Below are 25,961 nucleotides of genomic sequence, written 5' to 3' on the forward strand. Positions count from 1 at the left end.
TTCATGCATTTCACATTCATAATAAAAACTCTATGGCAATTTTCCCAAGTATTTAAAGGGTTTATATCATTATAGCACATTTTACTTCTGTGTTTTAATCTTGCACTGAAGTAATTCATTTATCTTGCATTATATTAACATGTAAATGAGATATCCAGACCAATAGCAAACTTCGTCTACCATGTGGACAACTGTGAATGTTATTTGGAGAATTGGACTTCCTAGCTTTAAGTTTCTATCAATGTGTAAATCCTGAATGTAGGTTTTCCAACACTCCCAATATGTTGGAGCCCAAAGTGAGCAGAGGCTGTTTTACTGAGAATGTATAAAATATTACAAGCAGAAGATTAGCTGGAAAGCACTTCCAAAACCTAATACAGCCCAGTTATCAGAAGAAACTTCACACCTCAGCCTGATTAAGCCAACCCTCAGAGAAATTGAAATACAAGCAACCAAATTTCACACAAATATCCTTAAAACTTGGAAAAGCACCCTATCAATTATTTAATTGATTGATAAAATGAAAGTCTGCACTACCCCCTTTTAGAAGTTAATGGCTTAACAATAATATGATATTCAACTGCAGCCTTATACCCAGTTTCCTGGGATCAAGCTCCAACTGAACTTAATGGGGCTTACTTTTGAGTAGTTATGTACAGTATAGAATTGTGCTGTAAATTAGTGAATCTACACTTTAGATAGACCCCCAAAGAACTACATATCAGTCAGTGGGTGATATCCTATGTTTCCTTTCTGCTGATGGAAGGCATCCATCAACAGAGCAGAAGAGAGAGGCAATTTTTGGAAATTCACTCCCCTTTCACTCCCACAAAATCTCCCTAGAGCATAACCTAATCCTACAGAGCAGATTTGGGGGGGATGCAGAGGGAATTGCTGAAAATTGTGCCACCTTCCTTATTTCTTATCCATATTTCTCTTATTTAGCCTCCTTTGAAACTAGCTACTTGTCCTTTAATGCATCAATCATTTCCCAAGCTCTCTTTATCTCCTTTTCAGTAATTTTTACCATGTTGGTAATTTCATGCAGACTTATTCAAACCTCATTCATGGTTTTGACTTTGAGTATATAGGTGCTGTTGGAGTCAACAGACAGTGTTGGTCAAGGGCATATCTGATCTCTATAATGAGATACAATTTAGAAATGTAATTAGTGCTTCACAAGTTATAAAATGCCATATAAGATATTACAGATATCACTAAAAGACAGTGATGCAATTTCTAGTTCTGTTGAAATGAAGTTTTGAGTTGCTTTTAAAAATAAAACTTTACCAAAGTGAAGCAGAACTACCACATCAAGGAAGAACTACATAGATGGTAAAAGCTTTCCAATGCCATCTGTTCTTTTTATTCTTCTTTTGCCAGGAATATTATTTTACTTTTTGTCAGTAGGAATTGTTGGAGACTCAAGGGGACCGTGTTTCAATTGTTCTGTAGAATACTTCAAATTATTCTCTAATGAACAAAGTATTTCATGGAAAAGGCATTTCTCTCTTAACTTTCCAAGTGACACCCCCCCCCCCTTTGGAGCTGTATTACAGCATTTTCTGAAAAGGTGCTTATCCTTTTCTTGCCACTTTAATGGACAGGCAAAATAAAATAGTTTTTGGAATCAAAATTGAGAAAATCTTCCAATACATCTGTTGTTTATCTGCTGTTAAAGGTTCATTGGCTAAACCAAACCTCTTTTGTGGATAAACAGATTTAAAAGCAGAATATTTTGTCAGCATCCAAAACATTTAACAAAACAAGCTGTGTTTTGTGATAAAAGGAACAGGTTGTTGTTAGCAAATCATTCAGAAAATCAGGTGCATCATAGTTCAAAAGATGATGCTCCATAATGAGTAGTCATTTTGGGTATTCCTACACCATTTTTTCCTGATTAAGGGCAGTGTCCAACAAAGTACTTCTGCTAGTGCAGGGATTTTCATTTGCACAACATAATTTCCCCTTCCTCTTCATGAATGCTACTGTTCACCTCAAATCTGCTCTGGAGGGTTGGAGGGCAATCCAGAACTGATAAAGAGAGATGAAGTTATATTGCGCCATAGTTTTAAAAAATGGGTACATGAACTATCAGCTCTGTAGCTATTCTGATTTTTTAAGCCCAATATGTACACATATGTTTTGAATTCGATGGGAGAGAGCTTTAGCTGTGATTTCTGAATTGCAGGGGGTCAAACTAGATTACTCTTTCGGTCCCTTCTGAGTCTCCGATTTCCCAAACATACAGAATGTACATTACATGGGAAGAACACAGAGAACTGCATAAGTACTATATCATTAATGTGGTAATATCACACTTTTGTGTAAGTTTTGTTCAAAGGGTTGGATGCAACTGTGCCCAAGTTGTATACCTGCCGAAATCTTCAAAGTGGGTGGAATTGAACTTACACAACAACTTCACAAGCTCATTGAAAATATCTGGGAAAGAGAAGAAATCCCAGCAGACTTTAGGGATGCCAAAATTATCAATCTCTTTTAAAAAGGTGACAGAACTTATTGTGGAAACTATCGAGGCATGCCTCTATTAGCTGCGACCGGCAAAATTCTTGCAAGGATCAGTCTTAGCAAACAGTCTCGTAGCAATATCCGAGGTGACCGTTCCTGAATCCCAAAACGGTTTTCAGCCTTCTAGGGGGACAGTGGACATGATTTTCACCACTCGACAGCTTCAAGAAAAATGCAGAGAGCAAAACCAACCCCTGTATATGCGTTTATTGACCTGACTAAGGCTTTCAACACTGTAAATCGTAATGCCCTGTGGACTGTTCTTCTGAAAATTGGCTACCCAGATAACATCATTCGGTTCCTCCATGATAATATGACAGCAACAATCGCAGATAACAATGGCTCTCAAAGTGAACCATTCACAGTGGGATCAGGCGTTAAACAGGGTTGTGTTATTGCCCCAACTCTATTCATTATTTTCATTGCCATGATCCTACACTTTGTTGAAGGGAAACTCCCCACTGGAGTAGAAATCATATAGCGAACAGATGGAAAGCTCTTCAATCTGAGCAGGCTGAAAGCAAAGAGTAAGGTTACTGTAACTTCCACCATAGAGCCTACGTTCCACGTTCCACCATATAGCACTACGTTGCTGATGACAACGTAGTGTGCACACGCTCATAGCATGACCTCCAAACCATCCTAAATATCTTTGCAGAAGCTTACGAGAAGCTTGGCCTATCACTCAACATCCAAAAAACCAAAACAACTACAAAATAACCCCTCTACAGCACCACAAATCCAACTCATTGGTGTAACGTTGGAAAATGTCTATCACCTCTACTGCCTAGGCAGTTATTTTTCCACAAGGGCCAACATTGATGCCGAAATCCAGCATCGCCTAAGCTCTGCGAGTTCCGCTTTCTCCCAACTGAAGTGCAGACATTCACAGGGAAACCAAAATGCTTGTTTACAAATCTATTGTACTACCAACTATACTATATGCTTGTGAAACATGAACCGCTTATAAACGCCATCTCTAACTCCTCAAAAGATTCCATCAACGGTGTCTCTGAAAAATTTTACACATCACTTGGGAAGACAGGCGAACTAATATCAGTGTACTGGAAGAAGCAAAGATCACCAGTGTTGAAGCTATGATTCTTCAACATCAACTTTGTTGGACTGGTCATGTTGTGCGGATGCCTGATGGCCGTCTTCCAAAGCAACTACTCTATTCTGAACTTAAAAATGGAAAGCGTAATGCTGGTGGTCAACAAAAGAGGTTTAAAGACTGTCTCAAGGCAAATCTTGACAACTGGGAAACACTGGCCTGTGAGCACTCCAGTTGGAGAACAGCCTTTACCAAAGGTGTCCTAGGCTTTGAAGACACTCATACTCAGGATGCAAGGGGAAAATGTGCTAAGAGGAAGGCACGCTTGGCAAATCCACACCGTGATCAACTCCCACCCGGAAACCAATGTCCCCACTGTGGAAGGACGTGTGGATCCAGAATTGGCCTCCGCAGTCACACTTACGGACTCATTTTTAAAACCGTGTTTATGGAAGAAATCTTACTTGGCTGTGAGTGATTGCCAAAGAGAGGAGAGCTCAAGTTGTATTTATTGACTGCAAATTAAAGCGCCCACATGCCGTGTGATCTGTTTCTTAAATGGGTATTGAAATTGCATTGGATTAAACACATGTCTGATCTAAGAAATAAGCAGTGTAGATATGACATGCTGTGCAGTTTTATATCCTGTATCCCAAATAACCTACATAAACCTGCACTGCGCTGCACAGCTAGTAACTTGGTGAAGTTGTTCTTGGTGGGCAGGATGTAATCTGCAGACTGTGTTGCCTACATGTGCAGTTAGTTTTCAGATATTCCATGAAGCAGCACAGTGACTAATGAAATAAAGAAAATGGTAAGAAAGTGTTTAAGTATAATAAAATCATTAGTCCAACCTTTTATTTTCAAAGGCGGTCAAAGAATTAATAAAACAGTTATGCAACAACTTATCTTAGAACTGGAGAAGAATCCCTTGTCACAAATTAGGCTTAAAATAGAAGAAATTGAGAACTGCAGCTAATGCGGAATGCAATCAACATCCCATTTAAATCAGTGGGAAAACTCCCATTGGATTTAATAGCTTTGAATTGCACTCTTACGCTAATTGGATAAGCAGCTAGAAAAAATATGTAATAAATCAGTAACTAGGATTCACTACAATAGGGGTATTTCCAAAGGTACTTAATTTGGTGTAATTTATGATCTAATAATCCACAATGACGACAGCTGCAAGCTGCAGTTATGCAGATTAAGGGCAGAAATGCAAAATAGGTTTAAGAGAGTCACTCTGCCTATTTTCACCAAACACAGAGAACTGGAAAGAAGCCTGAATAACAACATTCTACAAATGCTTCTGAGTATGTCCATTCATAACAAACTAGTATTGTTTTGATATTGCACCATTGAACTAAGATTATTCCAGTTGGGACAAAGTAACTTTAGAAATAATTTTTTACAAAGGTAGCCTTTTTGGTTAGTGGAAATGCTAATATATGTGTATATAATAAGCGCGCGCGCACACACACACACACACACACACACTATATTATTCTCAAATCTAAGGGAGAGAATTGTCTTGGTTATAAAAAGTAACTCTGGGAAGTAATCATAAAAATCGAATCATGAATTCTGTAAAGCAATTAGGTGAGGATATTAACACCACTGGATATACTATTGTTGATTTAGATTGTGCGTGAATTTCAAACAAAGTTACTGCTTGCAGTTCTTGAATAATTAGTGATCTCTATGGTATGGATGCAATACCCTTACTAGTAATATTATAAATGTTTGCTCAGATGACCAACTCAAGCTCTTTAGAGGCCAAACCCGCAACACTACAACAATCTGGTGCAGGTTGTTCTGAGTTCACCACCAGCCTGTCATTGCTAGCTACTCATTTGCCAAACAAATTTAGAAAGGGAAAACCAGCAGGAAGGGCTGCCTGGTGACGCTTCATTTTCAAGGCCAGGTTGCTCCTGAATAAGTGGCAAGAGCTGAAGATACATGCAAACTGTACTTCCTTGCAGCCCAATTAATTGAACCAAGATGCTTTGAAATTACAGTAGTGTTCCATTCTTAGCTGGAAAATATATTCCTTAGTAGGCTTAGATGCATCCAGGTAATATGGAAATGGTCCACAAGACTTATACCATTGCTTGCCAGATAGTCCTCACAGCTGTTGATTCTTATCTACACACACCCTTGTTCAGGAAGGAGAACCACGGAGGGCTAGTGGGGAGCTCATCCAGGTGTACCAGCATTCCAGATTTTCTCAAAGAACTCTCAGTAAAAAGCTCAGAAGATAATGAGCAGATCAAGAGGAAAGCTAAGTAGAGTTCACTCATCACTAATCTAAACGTACTGGAGCTGTTTAAATCACACCAGGGAATAAAACGAATGCTCCAAGGATACTGTTTAATATATATTGATAAAAAGGAAATATTATTTTCCCTTCAGTGAGTTTGAGATAACCTTCAGCTGTGGGTGATTACTTTTTTGGTGGCCACCTTTCCTAATGTACCTCTATGGTACCAACATGATTTATCAGGCACAGTAAATCACATGGACTGACTTTTCTTCTTTCATGCTTCTGTGAGCACTAAAATTATTACTAGTGTTTCTCCATTTAAGTTAGCATATTACAGGAGCATATCAGTTAAAACTGTGGTGTAAAGAGTTCTCGCTACCCCTGTTCTCTTCACACTCCAGCAGCTGTCACAATTGCATTCAAGGCCAGGGTGCATATGGTTGAGGTGCTAGCTGCAATTACTGAGAAGTAAACTGAAAATCATGTTAAGAATATCCTCTTTGCAAGACTGTAGATATCAGCTGTGCATTCTCAGGTGTCTGTGGAAATGTATATATGAGAATGCATCTTGTATGTTATGAGTATAGAAGCAACTATATATTTCTATAACATATATGTGTGCGTTCTCAAATATACAAACAAGATGTACAACATCCTAAAATAACAGGAATTTGAAGTAATGTTAAGCTCTGGAAAAGTAAAGGCATTGAAAGTACATGTATAATGCCATTTCTTACAGTAGAATTTAAAGTGTAGTACTATAGTTGTGTGTGTTCCAAACGCACACACACATTGAATTCCACACAATAGAATTGTGGTCTCCGAATCGTTTTTTTCATGACTGTAGGTTCGTGCTTTACAAAAAGAAATGGATGAAAATTTCAAAAGTTGGCTTTGCGGTTTGCCCACCACACATCACAGTACAAGATCTTTTTGATTGATTGATTGATTGATTGATGTTGTTGTTGAAAATTGTCTTGTGCAAGCACATTTTAGGCATGCATCCCATTTTTTAAAGAACTTATTCCTTTTCTGGTTGCCAGTGATAACTATCCAGTGCTACCCCCATTTATTGTGAAAAGGGACACATAAGCTGAATTTATATGCTATGCAGTGCATGTTGCTTTAATGGTGTGTGTGTGTGTGTGTGTGTGTGTGTGTGTGTGTGTGTGTGTGTTGCAGACCTTGGACTTCCTATGGTGTGGCTTTTTGTTATAATCAGATCCGCAGGCATTTCCACTTCTAAAGGTACATATTAAAGTATTCACAGTGACCCTTTCAAAATCACTTCCATTCACTGATCAACAAGCTGAACGATAATTTGCTATATATAAAACGCACAAAATGTTATTTTTAAAAATCTACATTGAAGTCATGCCAATTCCACTGCATCAATTTTGCCTGGGCAAAATGGAACCTGAGTTCCATTCAACGGCTGCATATGTGTCTTTAACATAGCTAATGAAGATGAGTCTTCAAAGTCTCTGTCATCCATGATCTTCTGCTATGAAATATGAAGTCCATTGTGTTCTAAATATGAGTGGACTGTGAATATGTGATCATTGTTCTGTTTTTCTTCCTCCTTTTTCTAAATATTCTTTATGTTTTACTGTTGACAACTCAAGTAAAGTAGGTTCTCTGGATTTTAGAAATGCTGGTCTGACTGGAGCAAACATCAGAAACACTCATTTGTTGGTGGTCAGTTCTGTCGGATAGCGCTGCTGGTGCTGTCGTGTAGAAATATAAATATATGAGTTCACATAAATGTTGCGACATTGTGCTCTTTGGATCGTGGCCATATGCTGCAGTTGTCAGGATTCATCTATGTAACTTGGTTGTACAAAAATGTTTTTTCTTCCTCTGACTGTAGGGTTTATAGCTTCTGGCCTCAACCAGGAGAGCATCCCACAGGTGTTGTGGGGTGGGGGGTAGGGTGGGGTGGGGGCTATAACTGAAAATATCCTCTCCAGTGTTGCCACCCTCCGAACCTCTCCTAGCTTTGTAAGGTTGCATAGGTTAAAAGCAGAAATTGCAACTAGAAATGTATAGGCAGCGAGTGCCATTGTGCTAATACTGGTGAGAAAAAAGTAAAAACACAAATAAACATATAACAAAATATTCAGCTCTGATAGCTCCCAGGTAATCATTGGCATGATTGCAACCTTTTTAGTCTTGAACTTTGCAAACTATGTCTTTTAAAGTTATTTTACTCCTGTTTATTCCAACCGTTTCTTAAATAAGGGCATGCCATAAAACCGCTTGTAAAAGTTAAATGACTTCATTATTGCTGTACTTATTAAAGAAATTAAAATCTGTTATTTACTGTTTAATATCCAGATACTTTGGCATAATGCTCTGTTTAACCTTGACTTTTGCCTCATGAATTATGTACAAGAGTCAGTTTAATGTTGACATTATTTGGAGCTTTCAAAAAACCTATAAATAGCATTTTAAGGTTACTTTCAACAAGTTGACATCTGAACACCGTAATTAACAAACTGAGTTCAGTCATTTCCTTAATAGGTTCTATGTTTTGCTTTCTGGCATAGGAATCAGGGCTTGCTCTTTCCACTTCATAAAGGCAGGCAGGTTAGATTTCATGCAAAGTTTTTGTAATTTCATTTGTGTTTGAGGACAAAAGTAGAAATACTGAAAAGTATTTAAAGTCACTTAATTCCAAATATATTGAAGCCAAGGGGATACTTACGCTATGGGAAGGATTTATAGACATTCATATTTGATTGGGGTACACCTGGCAAGCCACACCAAGATTTTGAAACTGTGCATGGTTCATGCTGCTACCACCAAATAGGTCCATTCGGTGCTATTTTTTCTAGAAAAAGAGGTTCTGGAACTCAGAATGAACGCCTCCTATGCTCTCTTATAACGGCAATGGTGCCCACCTGAGACATGCCGAAACTGTGTTCTGTCGAGTTCTGGCTGGGGGGAAAAGCCCTGGTTCCATTATATGGTTTGTGTGTTTTGAAAGAATGCATGAAATGTTCACATCAAGAGTTGCATTCTGATCTGCAAACAAGTTTGGGTTGGTCTGTTTCTCAAGGTGTGGACCAAATGAATTCCTCCTCCATCCCTACTGCCATATGAGTTTCACTGGGGTAGAAAAGTATTGGAGAAATTAAATCTCTTTACAATAGTCCCCCCCCTTCATCAAAAGTAAACTTTTAATTTGTTTTTCACTAGGGATTGCTTGTACGGGATGCACCTCTGAAGGATATGAAAGTTTTTAATGATCGGCGATTCGTAGCTTCGTTCAGTGTGGTAAATGCTACCAAACGAGATGCAGGCAATTACCGCTGCATGATTCGCACAGAAGGAGGAGTTGGAGTATCAAATTATGCAGAACTGATCGTTAAAGGTATTTCAGAATGGATGCGTGCATGAGAAGAGTACTATCTTAGGTTATAACAGAGCTCCTGTAAATAACACGTACTGCTCCTATAATAATGAAGAGGTGTAGTCAGTGTCACATTCTTCTTTTAAATGGAGGCTAGAGAAACTCAGATATACCCCCTTACACAGTCTTTCCTAGGACAATCTCCAGAGTCTGTTGATCATTTTATTGGAAGGCTCTAATTTTTTAAATTACTAAGCAAGTTGCAAAATGTCTAAACATTGCAACTTCCCTTAGACACTTTATGATTGCTTTTTCTTTTTAACCTCCTCTTTTAACAATCTTATGTATTTTACATTTTGCAACTTTTTATTTGTGGCCAATGGACCATAAAATTATATTCAACTAACAATGATTTTGTTCCTTAATCTCAACAAGAAGCGAGCCCCTCTGTTCCACTAAAAATACAGAACAAGTCTTACATATTATATTAATCATTATATGCATTATTATATACATAATACTGTATGCCTATTAGATGCATATATAGTCTAGGTTTCCTAAAGTGAGCAGTACATAAACAAATACATATAACTGTGCACATGACTATATAAAATATACTTGATATACTTATAAAATTATGCTGCAAAATGAGGTCTGACCTTTCTTTTTTACACATATTGGGGGGGTATAGTTAGTATAATTCCACACATAATTAGGCTTTAAAAAAAATAAGATACAAGCAGAAAGGGAATAGTGCTATGCAAAAAGTTCTTCAATGAACATTTCTGGCACATTTGTAGGGGCGGGGGGGGACAGGATGAAGGGGGGGAAAGGTGGTATGGAGAAAGTTGTGATGCCTTTTGTGACACTTTTATGGATGGTGCATCTACACAACTATTTTTTGTTGTTCTGATGCACGATACCAGTCAGAAGCTTCTCTTTCTTAAATCCCCACCTCAACTTTTTTTTTATTTAAAGGAGGCAGTCCTTGAGGTATTTTGGTCAAGAGCTTTTAAAAGGATTTATAGGCCAAAACCAGCACTTCGAATTGGCCCTGGAAAGTAATCGGCAGCCGGTGTAGTCAGGCCAAGATTAGTGTAATATTCTCCAACCTTCTTGCTCCAGTGAGCGACCAGTCCACTGAATTCTGCACCAGCTGAAGTTTCCAAACTATCTTCAGAGATAGCCCCGTGTATAATGTGTTACATTATTCTAACCATATTACCAGAGCATAGACAACAGAAGTTAGGCTATCCCTGTCCAGATAGGGGCACAGTTGGGTCTCAAGCAAAAACTGGTGTAAAGCACTCTATGCCATTCAGGCCATGTGAACAAAGGTGCATACCCACTCCTTCAGACGCAGCATAACCTCAAGCGCAAGCAACTTCCCATCCTTCCAGTCTGGGGAACCACTCACTAACAGTACCTGAGTCTTAACTGGATTCAGCTTCAGTTTATTTCCTCTCATTGAGTCCATTGCCTTCCTTCTTCCTTGCATAGTTCTCCTGCCACTTTCCCATGGTGGTAATGGTCTTCTGTCCAGTACCATCCCATCCCATAGTGCATCTGAGACATTTAGGACTGATGCCTTGTCCCATTAAGAAATTTTTCAGCCTGCCCCTCAAGTGTGCAGAAAGTTCTGAAATGGAGCTGTGAAGGTGATCATCCTTAAAATAAACAAACAATGGAAAGGTTACTCTGCTGATATGAATTCAATTTTCTATATGTTCTTTGGTAGTGAATCTCACTCTCAGTGATTTTCTTGTGAAAATGACTAAAACTTGGATTTTATATATAGTGGAACCCGGTTTTCGAGTGTCTCGGAAACAGAATGATTCAGAACCTGAACGCCGAAAACGCGGAAGTGAATGCTTCCGTTTTTTAACGCACTTTGGAAGCTGAACAGCTTCTGAGGCGCACTTCTCCATTTTCTCAATGGAATTTCCCAGCTGCTCATTGCGCCTTGGTTGTCGAACATTTCCGGAGTCGAACAGTCTTCCGGAATGGATTACATTCAACAACTGAGGTGTAACTGTATTGCTAAAATGGAAGTTTTTTTATTAAAATTCTTAAGAACATCTCATTCAGAAGCAGATATATAGTACACAGGGGTGGGGGCAATAATGAGGGGGGAAAGGAAGTGATCTACAGGCATGCTATATATTGATGAAAAATGAGGACAAATAAAGAGTCCTCAGATTCAGTTTTCTTAAAAACTTGTATCAATATACTACCATTGACCTTGAACCTTCCATGTGTGAATTTATTTATCATATCCTTATAATATTTGGTCTTATCCACCTCTCAGCACATTTACACTGTGTACAGTGAATAATTGCTTACCCTTAGGGTGTAATCCCATTAGCTACTTGTAGTGTGATGAAGTAATTATGGTAATTCCTTTTGCTTGTGCCATAGCTTTTATGAGACCTCATGCGGGCCATTCCTTGTGACCTAAAAAGCCCATTTTAAACAGTGTACTGACCTTGGAACAGATTATATTTAAATAACAACATTATGATATACTTAAGCTCATTTGCATTGTTACTGATAGGCAATTACACATTCCTTTTTTTAAAGTGTGTTTTACAGAAAATTGCATCCCACCTTCCAATAACATATGTGTTTTAAATATATATTTATCAGGGAGTTAAAAGTACGTGGACATTTGCAGCTTTCTTTTTTTAGGCTTGATAAAATGGCTTAGTGCTTATTTTGAAACATTGTTTCATGTATTTTGAACTTCACATATTTTGGACATCTTCACATAACAAAAAATTTCCTACATGGAATTACTGCATAAGCAAAACTATGTACACTGTGGGCCTTTTGAAATATGGTTTTGTGTTATGTGCAACAGACAGCACATATGCTCCATATGGTCTCATAGGCTCCAACTACCTTTTCTTGCATGGTTGCGACATGCTTTCCTCTGCCTGAACTCCAGGGAAACTCAGGTTAGTTTTGAATTACTATTTATTGAAATAAGACAATATCAAATAGTGGTTTATGATCCTGGCTTGTTCTCAAACCATTTAAACTTTAAGCTAACCAGAGTCTCTGGACCTTGGGTATAATGGGAAGCTCTGGTTAGGTTAAAACCAGAAGCACTCACTAATTTTCTATCTGTAGCTTCACTGGGGAGGCAAGGAAATGGGGAACATATGGAAATTCTTTCATTTATCACAGAAAATCTCCATTCTCAAAACCTACTCATGACAATAGATCTCCAGGAAGGAAAAGATCAGCTGAGAGGTTCAGACCCTCATCAAATCCAAGAAAGTGGATCTCATGTTTATGGCACAGGTACTAGATGTATGAATCTCAGTGGCACATATAACTCTGTGAGCAAAGCACCACACCTATCCTCTCCAACGCTCTACTACCCCTCCAGAAAGACATCACATCGAGCAGACAACTGCACGTTAAAGTCCCCCACCACTTTTACTGAGCCTTGAGATGATGGACATTGTGATCCACCATCTACATAGGGGCTCTCCTTTTCATGTTCTGCCGACAACGATCACCCTGGATGCCAGTCTCACGGGGTGAGAAGTTCACTGCAGAGATCTAAGCATCCAAGGCCTATGGTCTCCAACAGAAGCATCAATGAGCATCAGTTGGTTAGAGCTTCAAGCAGCTTGCTTTGCCCTACAACACTTTGCTCCTCGTCTCCAACTCATCAGTGTCCAAATATGTACATATTCCACCACAGTGAAATCCAACATTCACAGACAAGGAGGCACCTGATCTTTGGAGTTTTGTGCAGTAGTATCTCTTTTCCTCAGCTGAGCATAATAAAACTTCTAGTCACTTATTGCTGAGCTCATCTCTAGTCTCCTGAACACACAAGCAGACAGGCTGAGCCACAGGAAAAGCTACCAAGAGGAATGGCAACTGCATCCTGCAGTTTTCCAACAGCTCCTGTCAAAGTTCAGATCCTATGGTTCTTTACCAGATTCCAGTCAGCATCAGTGGAGACCTTATATGTTCTCCCCTTGTTCTCCCTTGGCCACCAGATTTTCTCTACACCCTCCCTTCACTTTCTATCATTCCAAGGGTGGTCCTCCAGAAGATCAGGGAAGAGAAAGTGAGAGTCCTTATCACACCATTCTGGCCTTGCAGCCCTTGGTTCCTTCAAATAAGCCACCTGGCACTTACCTCCCAACCACTTTTGAAATGATTGCTTAAAGGGCTACCTTTAACATGCTCCTCGACCAGCCACAGATTCCCATCCTGAGACCTCCACAGAAGCCTCCCTTTGAACCGCTGAAAGAGATCTTCCTCAAACTACTGTCCTTCAAAGTTACCTTTAGTGGCCATCATTTCATCTTGCAGAATTTTGGAACTCAGCACTCTGTCCGCAGCCAAGCACCTCTGCCTCTGCACCTTTCACAAAGATAGGCTGTCTTCTGTACTGACCTAGCCTTCCTGCTTCCTAAAGTTACTTCTAGCTTCTATTTGGAGCAAGAACTTGTTCTTCCCTCCTTTTTTCCAAATTCAGTGCACCCACAAAAAAAGGTTTGTCATTCCCTGTATGTTTTCAGAGCCCTAAAAGTCTGCATTGCTCAAACCAAAGAGCTCAGAAGGACAGAATCCTTCTTTGTGTCCTTCCACCCCTTTCTCTTGGGGAAGAAGGTAACTTCCGCCATTTTAGCCAGTTGGATAAAAGCTTTCATTGCTCTTTTCCTATGAAACTCAAAGGCTCCCTGTGCTTTCTCACATCACTGCTCACTTCACTCATTCTGCAGCCACCTCTGCCGCATTCTCCACTTATGCTCCTCTACTAGAAAAATGAAGGGTGGCCACCACTATCACATAGATGCCTTCGCTTCAGTGGAACCCACCTTTGATCGGAGGCCCCTACAAAGGTCCTCTTTCCATAACACTGCAGCATCTCTGCCGCCCAAGATTGGGATAGCTCTGGTATGTCCTAATCTGCTGACCTTTCATTGCAGGAATGGGGAAGAGTACAACGGTACCTGCCTGTATCGTAGTTTTCCATTCCTGCAACTCCTGCTCTTTGCTGAGCTTAGGGAATTCGCAAATTGAATCCTGGGACCCCATTGTCCCAAAAACATTGCTGCCTGCCTTCAACCTGTGGGTAGAGCCAAGACCCCATCTGCTGACCTTTCATTGGGAATGGAAAACTACAATTCGGGTAGTTTCTTAAAACAATTTGCGCTTCTTAAAAAACAACAACACACACTTTAAAAAAACCAAACTAATTTTTTCTTGTGTTACATAAAATAAATCAGATATTGCAAATAAGATAAACTAAAAAGAGCTGAACAGAATGGTATTTGGGAACGTAAATTAGTATTTTATGTGCACACCCATCTTTTAACGAACTTTTCTAATAGTGGTCAGCTGCAGCATAGATTAGATTTAGAAGAACAGAATGAGCCTGTCTGAGAAGATATCAGATTATTACAGAGTTCAAAGTACTTACTGAGTTCATACAAGGTAAACCTAGGTGTCAGACTGGCTAGGAAGAGTTTTGTTTGGTTTTTAAGGCAGGGCACGGAAGGGCAGCCATCTGTGCTGTCCATAGCTTATATTTTTTCAGGTTGTCAAATGGAAGGTTTAGCACCTTGAATAGCACTGAATGTGCCAAGGGCGAGTGTAACGGCGATTGGTCTTAAATGTGAGGGCAAAATCATTTGGAAAACTGTGGCAAGATTTAAGAAATATACTGTAGACAATATCAATGTCTCACATCGAATATAACTGATCCGTAGAAAGGTCTTTATGATCTCAAAATAGAGACAGTGTATGTACTTTCGTAACCAAATAAAATCTCTAATAAAAACATTCTTTTAAACACACACACACACACACACACACACACACACAGTATCATTGCAGTATAAACCGTTTTGAAGTTGAATGCTTAAAACTGTAGTCTTTGTATTGTCTTTGTCCTTTTTAGTGACTGTGTTTATGCGTACAAAGCTTCAAGCATGCACATTTCTTGATTTACAGTTTTATGCAGTTCAACAAACAATTTATTGTGAGTGGAAGACTATGGCATATCCTCTCTCATAATAACAGGCACATAATATGATAGGCTTCTTAGCCATAATTGTTATAATGTGGAATGGAGAAGAAATGCATTTTTGGATGGGAAATGAACTTGTGCGTTCTGACCCAACTCTTGGATTTCTGCACATTTACTGTTCATCAGTGCCGTTGTCTGTGTGTTTAGACAGCCTTTCTCTGGAAGTGTAGGCTGGGTGGGGAGCTAAGTATTACTCTTCCACTCTTGTCTCTCTCCCAACCTGCCAGCAATTCTTTATAGACCTTTTGAATTGTACAAATCTATTTGTTGCTTTTATTATGGTCACAACACTTTCATCCGTGGCAGTTGCTGATATCTTGACTTTCTTCAAAATACACAATGAGGATAAACTATTATGCATTCTCTTTTCAGTAGTTTTGGGCACCTCAAAAACTGCATTGACATACAGATGTGTTTCAGTGAGCATGTTCTAAACACTTGTTATGTCTGACTTCCCATAGTCCTTGATGAAAATGTTCCCTGTGTACTAATGAGGAATATGCCTGCTTTTAAAAAATCATTACAAAGCAACCTTTGTAAATTCAAAACATCAGTGGATGACAGGGATTCTAGGGAAAAGGTGGGGGGAAGCAGACTACTTAAGACTTTAATCTAACTGGTGACTGGGCCCAGTCTCTGTTCCTGTTCTTATAGCCTAGGGTAATGCACATATGTGATGTCCTTGCTATTAGGTGTCGAGCTAGCAGCTCTGGATAGTGTCAGACTCAGGGGCGGAGGAAGGGGGTGCGGAGGGGGTGGTCCACCCCGAGTGTCACCACTGAGGAGGGATGACAAAATGGCAGGTGGCACTCACCATGGGGCCTGCAGAATGCCTGAGCCACACATCTCTCCTGGGAGTGATGCGGTGGTTTGGACACCTGCAGGCTCTGCGCTGCCCCAAACGGTCCACCCACCGCCTCTCCCTCAGCTGAAGGGCAGCTGAGTGGGAGGAGGCAGGCAGACTCCTCGGAGGCCCCACATAGCGTCCTGCCCGGGCTTGCCCCACCCCACAGGCAGCTGGCGCCGCCCCTGGGCGTAGGGCACGCGCACCACCCCAGGTGCCCAATCAGCTTGCTCCGCCGCTGGTCAGACTGTCCTCTTGCTTCTATACTAATCTGTATACATGGGAACACAAAGTTGTAATGGAAGAAATGAAAAAGCTCCCAATTGCTGCTGTTCCTGTTGCAGGTTGTCCTACTCTTAGTTTTCTTTGTTTTTTGCCCCCCCCCCCATTTGAAAGTAAGGTTAGGGCTGCTTCTTGTGATCTCTATCTGTTATGTGGAGACCTTTTGGCACATTCTCTATTCATGGAATCATTCCTGAAGCAGTCTTGCCAGCATATTGTTGTGAAATGGAGACAAACCACTTGTCAGAGATAGAACTGTTTGGTGAACTAGCACGTGTGAATAGCTCACCTTATGATTTCAAGTAGTCTTCACATTATAGCTATTTCTGAGTAGCTGCTGTTATACAACCTAAGAATTAAGTTCAGGCATGCATATTCATTGCTTGATCTGCAACATTAAGTGGTAGCTTCTATGGGAAACGTCAACCACAGGCTCACAACCAAAGCCATCACTTCAAACACAGTACATTTCAGTGGTAACACTTTCATGCCTTCTAGTCCAAACCAGTTGTAAGTCACTGATGATTCACTTATCCTTAGTTTCATATTATTGAAGTCCAGCTTTAAACTAGACCAGTTCTAGAACAGAACAAGAAATTGAATGTAGGTTGTTGGAACAATATATCTCTTTTGAGCGCAGGGGATCAGAAAATACCCTTAGGGCTGAAAAACCATTAAAATAAAGTCTGTTTCTAATACTTGTAACACCAAAAATGAATTAGTGTAACCTCTGTAGCCTCAATCCTGAGCTTGAATTTCAAATGGCAGTTCAACAGTCCTTACCAGCACTTGAAATTTGAACGTAATTAACTGTTGTTTCAGCATGGCTACATAAATGCCTCAGGATGTTCTATCAAAGTTCCATTTCATGTTTTGGTTGAAGAAACAGACTAATGATTTAAAATGAAGTTAAATCATTTTTAGTTAAGCCACAGCTTTCTAAATTTCACAGATTCTGCATAAAGATGTAGCTTATGAACAATGGTGTAACTGTGTCTTTGCAGTTATGTGAATTGTTAAGTTTTGGAATGGTTGAGCTACTTATAGCGGCATTTATTGTCACTGGTAGTATAATAAAACATTATTTAGTGATTCAAAGATGTTTTCTTAATGCAGCAATCTATATTGAGCAAGAATAATTAATAAGAACTTTTGTAGGCATTTTGAATTGCTGCCAGACTTGTCATTTTTATCTCATCGGAGTCAGTGACAATAGCTCATTAATGCAGGGATATGTAATGTCTCCTCTTTTAGCTGTACATTTTCTGTGTCATTTTCACCATGACATTTAATGTCTAAGTGCCATCATTTAACAATATTTCTAGGCTGAGGCACGTATGGGAAATAGTACTGGTTATAGCTTCTGACTAGTCGACTAGGGCCTCTGTTTTCAAATATTTTTAGGGTATAACACATCTGACCAAGCCAACTTTAACATGATATCATGTAATATCTCCTATTGTTTTAAATTTTTATACTAATAGTTTGGCCAATATATTAAGTGAGCTATTAGCACATGAGTATGTAGAGATACTGGCCAAATTCACTGGGCTCCAGGTCAAGAAATGACTAGAGATTCAGGAGACCACTCCCCTAGATTATTACACCCCAAACAAAAGGGGAAATGATGATGAGAAACAGCCTCTCACTCCCAAATCACATTAAAACAAATAGGATTGCATAAAGTCAAAGCCCAGTGACGTAACTTTCAGGAAAATGCCATGCATCTGCTTGTATAGTCAATGTGGTGTAGTAGTCAGCGTGTTTGACCGGGACCTAGGCGACTAGGGTTCGTATTCCACCCTGGGCTCCACTTGATGCCAGACTAATCTACCTCCTGGAGAGGAAGAGGTGGTGTTTGCTACCTTGAGCTCCTTAGAGAAAATGTCTGATAGAAATGTAGTAATAAACACCTCTAGATACAGTATGGAGCCAACTGCAGTTGTTTCCTGAGTAAAACCTTATCATGCATCCTGAAAATTAAATAAATATGGATATTTGTTTTTAGAGGGAAGTTTTGTTGTTTAGTTGTGTCCGACTTTTCGTGACCCCATGGACCAGAGCACGCCAGGCACTCCTGTCTTCCACTGCCTCCCGCAGCTTGGTCAAACTCATGCTGGTAGCTTCGAGAACACTATCCAACCATCTCGTCCTCTGTCGTCCCCTTCTCCTTGTGCCCTCCATCTTTCCCAACATCAGGGTCTTTTCCAGGGAGTCTTCTCTTCTCATGAGGTGGCCAAAGTATTGGAGCCTCAGCTTCATGATCTGTCCTTCCAGTGAGCACTCAGGGCTGATTTCCTTAAGAATGGATAGGTTTGATCTTCTTGCAGTCCATGGGACTCTCAAGAGTCTCCTCCAGCACCATAATTCAAAAGCTATAACTGTATAAAAGTTTGCCATCCTGGGCTAATTTGTGGGGAAGGATAGGATATAAACTGAATCAATAAATAATGGCAATGAGAACATTTATATGTGTTGTTAATTTTATTTACTTGATGAGGGGTTGTTGTTTTTTAATACACAGTTGTGATTTATGTTATTTCAGAGCCACCTGTTCCCATTGCACCACCTCAACTGTCATCAGTTGGAGCGACATATTTATGGATACAGTTGAATGCTAATTCTATCAATGGAGATGGACCTATTATTGTGAGAGAAGTAGAATATCGCACTTCAAGTGGAAGCTGGTATGATATACAACCAGTGGATTCCACAAGCTATAAAATTGGACACCTGGATCCTGACACAGAATATGAAATTAGTGTGTTACTCACTAGACCAGGTGAAGGAGGGACTGGATCTCCTGGACCAGCTCTTAAAACAAGAACAAAATGTGCTGGTGAGTAAACCTTTATATAGCTGCAATTCTAGTTCGCAGTGCATTTCTATCATGTTTTTTAAGATCCTGGATGACTTTTGCTTTGAAGCCAAATTAGTACTAGCAGTTAGTAATCCTGAAAGCATGATCACACTAAAGATAAGCACTTGTAATTCCCATTGATTTCAGTTAGAGTTAAGTATGTGTTTAATACTTAAATCAATTACAAGTTAAAGAGCTAAACTGCTAGGTTGTGTTTTATTTTCTATTTGTTCATTCCTTACAACTTTGGGCCTCAATATCGTGCAGATGGATTTGTTAAGTGTCTCTCCATGGAATGAAATAACAGCAAATAATAGGCATTAATTGTTTTTTGTAAAGCTGTGAAAGGGCTCTCTCCTTGTACATAATCATAATTCCAACATCTACTAACTGGAGGAGCATGAGGGTACACAAGGGGTGTGACTACAGCCATGGAAGTTGTCTGAATTTAATCAGAACTCACCATTAGCATGAAGAAAGGGAAAACTACACTCACCCTCTAATTACAGTGACATGACATGTTACCAAAGGTGCAGACACTTAGGTACAAATTCTTAAAAAGACTGAATCAAACATCAGCTATAAGTGGTAAGTATGGAAAGGCCTTGGGCTGGATCCAAACTTAGTTAGATTTAGGTCACACTAAAATCATTGGGATGAATTAAGTCATGTCTAATCTGTTCCATTGATTTTAACTGAACCTATGTTCAGCTAACAGCATAGGTCTAACCCATAGACTCTTCCATTGTAAGTCATTGGTGTTAGCCTTTCTACCTATAAAAAGATACAAATGAGAGCTCTAGTAAAATCATCCTGGGTGAGAGAAGTAGAATTGTTAGCATTACATAAAACTTGGTATTATAGCACACCTAGTAGATAAGCAGCACACTAAAGATTGTAAAACTTACTGTTCTTCCCTCTTAGTTTCAATTCCTTTTTGAGAATGAAAGATAGTAAGTTATTATTTCATATCCGGGGGCTCAACCCCATAACCCTGAAATTATGAGTCTCATGCTCTACCGACTGAGCTATTGTTTACTTTTTGTTAAAAAAACTTGAGTATGCTTAGATGCATATGACCACAAAAACTTAGATTCCTGCTCCAAAATTTCTTCTCTATTGTCAAAGAGCAGAGGGAGAAGTGAGCAATGCTCAGGAGATACCCTAGTCTTCGCTCTGTTGTCTCACATAACTCCACCTATGCTTAAGAGTGTTTTACAGAGTAAGCATGCTGACTCAGAAGTACAATTGAATTCAGTGGGGCTTATTCCCCATTGGTAAGTGGGTATAGGAGTGTAGCCTTAGGGTGCAGCCCTATGTGTTGTATGGGTTTAAACCTCATTCAACACAATAGGACTTGTTCCTGAGTAAACATGTATAAGAATATACTTTTCAAATGGTTAAAAAGTTGCATAGGCTGCTAATAATAAATCAGTGAAACTACTTAGCGGTGAAGCTATGCTTTCTCAAATATGCACCGTAGAATTGACAGAATGGGTAGTCCTTTAAGAGATGAATCATTGTGCCTTTTAAATTGTGGTGATAATTGCATGCTACAAGCTTGTTCCCTTGGGGAAGAGCAGACCACTTTGAGACTCAAAGCACTGAAAGAAGTTGCGTTTTTTTAATTTTAATAGTTCCCTGAAATGCTTTTTTCTTTCTTTCTTTTTTGGCCAGGCACAATGAGATTCAAGTAAGTTAGAACATTCTAGCACTGATAAATAAATGTACCTATAATTACAATGCAAAGAAAATAAAGAGAATGTTCTCCAAAAGTAGCTGTAAAATTCTCAGAGAGCTGTTTACATATTGTTCATGAAAATGCTTTATGCTGTGGTATGAAAAAGTAGAGCCCTGTGTATTGGGAAGGGAAGCATGTTGCAGGCTAAATGAATAAGTTTCCATTTCAAATTATACTTCCATAACTTGCATGTTCTTGCTGAAATATTCAAATTCAGATATATACAGCTATGAACATTTTCAGATCTATGCTATGCATATTTGCTCAAAAGTAAGTCCCGCTGTGTTCAGTGGGACTTATTCCCACAAAAGTAGCCAAGGACTTCCATCTCTGATTGTGAAATATGCTGAGTTTCTAGAAGACGTGTACAGGTCTTGTTGTAGCAACTGCAGGTCTTAGGCAATCTCCCTTGCCCATGCAAATCTATCGCCAGCCAAGCGTTGTTTGCATTCTCCCTGATCCCTGCCTGTCACAGACTTTGTGTGAAGTTGGGTCCAAACACAGATTGGCTTAGAAAGGAGCTGAGGCTGTCTAGAAAAGTTGACTGACGAGTAGGTGCATATGGCCAAACCTTTTCCTCTTTTATCTGAGTAGCAGGCAAGCACTGGTGCACCGGACGTTGCTTTATAAACTCATCCAGGTATTCAGAATTATACTTCAGAAATTGTAGAAGCTTTACTGTATGCACATACCTACATAGCAGGTATGCTGGATCGCAGCTACAGTTTTACCTTTGAGGAAGATCCTAGTATGGCCTATCCCTGAAACTGACTGTATTAGCTGTTTGAGGTGGAAGAGAATATGGTTTTCAGGCATTGTTTAGTGTTTTCTGCTTGTATCTTGTCAGACCAGTATTGTCGATGGTGACTGGCAGATGCTTTTCAGCATTTCCCATTGAGCAAGGTTTCCCAAACTTGGGTCTCCAACTGTTTTTGGACTACAGTTCCCATCACCCTTGAGCACGAATCCTGGTAGCTAGGGATGATGGGAGTTGTAATCCGATAAGAGCTGGAGACCTAAGTTTGAGAAACCCAGCCATGGAGGAAACAGAACTGGGAATAATTTGGGAGTGGCATTCCATACTCTTGTGCTAAAAAAGGTAAAAGGACCCTTGACCGTTAGGTCCGGCCGCGGACGACTCTGGGGTTGCAGCGCTCATCTCACTTTACTGGTCGAGGGAGCCAACGTACAGCTTCCGGGTCATGTGGCCAGCATGACTAAGCCACTTCTGGTGAACCAGAGCAGCGCGCGGAAATGCCGTTTACCTTCCCGCCAGAGCGGTACCTATTTATCTACTTGCACTTTGACGTCTTTTCGAACTGCTAGCTTGGCAGGAGCAGGGACCGAGCAATGGGAGCTCACCCTGTCATGGGGATTTGAACCACCAACTTTCTGATCGGCAAGCCCTAGGCTCTGTGGTTTAACCCACAGCGCCACCTGTGTCTTGTGCTACTCCTGTTCATTTCCATGAAACTTTCATAAGAAAACTCCCAGTAGATTGTTCCATTTCTTAAATACCAACCCAAAAGTACCAGTCCCCCCTACAACCCCACCCCACCCCGAGAGAGAGAGAGAGAGAGAGAGAGAGGAAGTTATAAATTCATTTATTAATTACTATTTTAAATATATTGTAATATTAGTATGCTAGCCTTTTCTTAACTTTAGAATAGAATAATATATTGAAAGTAAGTGAGGCTTGTTAATGTTTTTATACTAATTTCTGCAGAGTGATAAAACAGATTAGTTCCATTGTTCTTTATTTTGACATTTATAAGTGCTGCAGTGTTTTTTAAATCAACCTTTATAAAAGTTCTGATGTGCTTCAAAATGATTTGCTCAAAATTATATGTACATTAAAAGAATAAAACTTTCTTACAATCAGGATAATTTAAGAATGGAAAATGTGTAGCTAAAATGCACTAATAAAAAGGACAGCTAATTGGGGTATTAGGAAGACACTTCCATTCTTAACACAGAATTGGAAACTGTGAAAATTCTGCACGCCTGAAGCTCGCTGACCTAGAATAATTTAATGTAATTTACTGATGTCTTATCCTGTAGCCATTTAATTTGCAGAAAAATGTCTCTAAAGTAGGAAGTATATTAATTTCATGTTGACTTATCAGCCTTATTTGAAATATTCTGTGCTAATCAGCCTTCCCCTCTTTTAGCACTTATTTGCAGGTAGTAATGTTTATATTCTTTTGCTTCGACTTCCCTACTTATGTGAGCAGTTATAAATAATTGAATTTGTAGATGCGCTTGAAGAATGTAACATACTTAGAATTGCTTCTGCCATTTTTACATAATTGCTGTTTGTGACCAGATAATGGGCCACCACAAGAGGGGTGGTGTATATGGATAAATGCTCCTGCAAACATAAGCTTCTCATCCAAAATAATGTTTATATGAAGCAGAAAATACATTTTTGATGCAAAATAAATTAATTGAATTATAGTGCATAATTGCATTAGTGTCACTACTGGTGTTATAACTAATTCTATTAGGAGAACTTAGAAGCAAATGTAACTTACTGATAGGATTCCTAAACAGGAAATAACTCTCTCTCTGCATGATGTTTTGGCAGAATCCAAAGTATACCTCTAGACACAAATAACAATAAATAGCTGTAACCTGCAAATCCTAGACATAAATATGTTGAACTTATTGGGTAGTAAAATATTGGGTTCTATCCGATCTCTCTGTTCATAGCAACAATTCTAATAAACTGCCCTTCTCCTGCAGGCCTTTTTAGAGCTCCCAATGGGTTCCCCAATTCTTTGATTTAGATTAGGGGGTGCAAGAGGATGCAGAGGCAAGGGTGATTCAGTGAAAATCTCCTTGTTCATAGAAGCCCCCACTGGATTGAAGAGCCTTCTGATACAACCCCTTTAGAGTAATGACAAGCAGTAATAGCAGAATCTTAACTGCAAGAAAGAGGATTATCCCATAATCACCAAATGCTCAATAGCATTAAACTCTACTTTCTAAAGTGTTGGTTCTCTGTGTATGTCTGCGAGCACTTGTTCAGATTAATCACAGTTCCACCTGGTTTGGATATAAAAGAGAGAAGTACAGTAGAGTTCCATTAGCATGCCAATAAAAGCTAAATAGATCCTAATCATCTTGGGAGACAAAGTAGACCCTTGTATCAGGGATAATAGCATTTCTAATAGAAACCAGTGTGTGCGAAATTATTATTATTCTGCATAAATCTCTTTATTTTAGACAAATTCTAGATAATCTAAATGGGGATGTGTCTCTGTCACTTCTGGTAAAAGATAGTGGTGCTTGCGGTACCTTTGTAGTCAGCCATTATTTGTGCTGGCCATTGAGCCTCTGTTACATGTGAAAGACTTGAGCGAGGTGTCAGTTTCTCACTTTGCATGGCTTTGGGGGAGACACAGAACAGGGTTTGCCAACATTTGGGGACACGTTTGCAATCTGGAGAAGCTGGACACCGCACATATACAGCACAGCCAAGCACACACCATAGTCTATACTGTTAGTTACAATATAATGTTTCTTTCAAGCCTAATTTCCCTTGGGGAGAGGCCCTCTGGGTTCCACGGAAGGCCTCTGAGGATACATGTGCACCTGTGAGCACCACATTGGTGATCACTGGCCTAGTGCAGGGTGAATAAAGAACTCTGTACTTTCACTGACTTGTAGAAGACTCAGGGGTTATTCTCTGACTGTTCACTAAGCATTGGAGGACAGGTAGAATCAGACTGCAAAGTGAGAGACCGACACCCACAATTTATCCATGGTCTTGATTTTTCATATTATGCGTATTCTTCACAAATGCTGTTACCAGGCAAAAAAATAACAGCATAAATAATAATGTGAAGGCACTGATGAGGTGTTTCAGGATGGTTTTTTAAAAAACTAAGCTTTAGTCTCTTTTTCGGTCTCCTTAACTTGAACAAATTTGGCAAGAGATTTTTAACAGGTATCCATCTAGCTTCATTGAAAATACATTAATACAAATGCTAGGTATTCAAGATCATACAGATATCCCCCCCCCCTTCTTACATTCCCAAGCGGGTTGACAGTTGTGACAGAATTGAGAAAACAGGGAATCCACTGCAGAGTTGACATTCTCATCAAGGACTTATCCAGGGAAGAAATGATTCTATATCCAGTTAATGTGATATATTGACTCAGCGTACATTAATTTGCCATAAATCCAGGCAAAAGCAATCTCATTTAAAGAAGGGCACTGACTCATTTAGGGTTTCATAAAAATATCAAAACAGACGAAGATGTATTTGGGAAGATAAATTCAGGGGAAAAAGAATGTTACCACAGTTTAGGCTATTTGAGAATAACCACTGATTCTATACATTGATATAGTTTAGAACTATGTCTAGTGCTGCTCTGAACTTTCGTTTTGAGTCAGTTTTTTTATTTGAAAGTTGTTATTTTGGGGGTGGGGAGAGGAGGTTCCATAAAAACCAGTGATAGGTACCTTTGGTACCTTGGCAGATAGGCGGTATATAAATGGAGGGGAAATACATGCTTATGTTCTGAATTTCATCATGCTGTTTTGTGGGTAATCTCTCCCCCCACATTCTTCTCCACCTGTCATCTGGTTTAAGCTACAGGCAGACACCATATTTTTCCGTGTACAAGACAAGGGTTTTCCCCTTAAAAATGTCAAAAATTAGTCTTATACTCTGGGCCATCTCCCCCCCATTTTCTTAAGTCTGAGCCCCCCAAAATAGGGGGTGTCTTATACATGGGGGCATCTTATAGATGGAAAAATACGGTAATTTAATTAATGAATTTTGCACAGCAGTTTAATTAAAATTTGTGCTCGTGGACATCAGTGACCTGTAAGGGACAAAAAACAAACAAACAAACAAATAAACACAAAGTGAAAACTGGCATAGTGTTTATATACACAGCAATCTGAATGAAGTCTGGAACAAAAAATGGATAAATGGTAGAATGCTAACTCATCGGT

General features: G+C 39.5%; 1 protein-coding gene across 28 annotated transcripts in view; it reads left to right on the forward strand.

Annotated features, from left to right (window-relative positions):
• The window catches only part of PTPRM (protein tyrosine phosphatase receptor type M), a 395,597-nt gene that overhangs the window by 156,550 nt on the left and 213,086 nt on the right, over positions 1 to 25,961 (forward strand). For 27 of the 28 annotated variants that reach the window (XM_083518504.1, XM_083518498.1, XM_083518477.1 and 24 more), the window contains exons 6-7: positions 9,051 to 9,225; positions 18,937 to 19,230. In XM_083518504.1, coding sequence (XP_083374630.1) covers positions 9,051 to 9,225; positions 18,937 to 19,230 — 469 coding nt within the window. Of the gene's footprint in view, positions 1 to 9,050; positions 9,226 to 16,392; positions 16,454 to 18,936; positions 19,231 to 25,961 lie in introns of those variants that run through there. The other variant, XM_083518497.1, reaches the window with a different exon arrangement.

Source organism: Podarcis liolepis (assembly GCF_965112155.1).
Source record: "Podarcis liolepis genome assembly, chromosome: 8".
Taxonomy (NCBI): domain Eukaryota; kingdom Metazoa; phylum Chordata; class Lepidosauria; order Squamata; family Lacertidae; genus Podarcis; species Podarcis liolepis.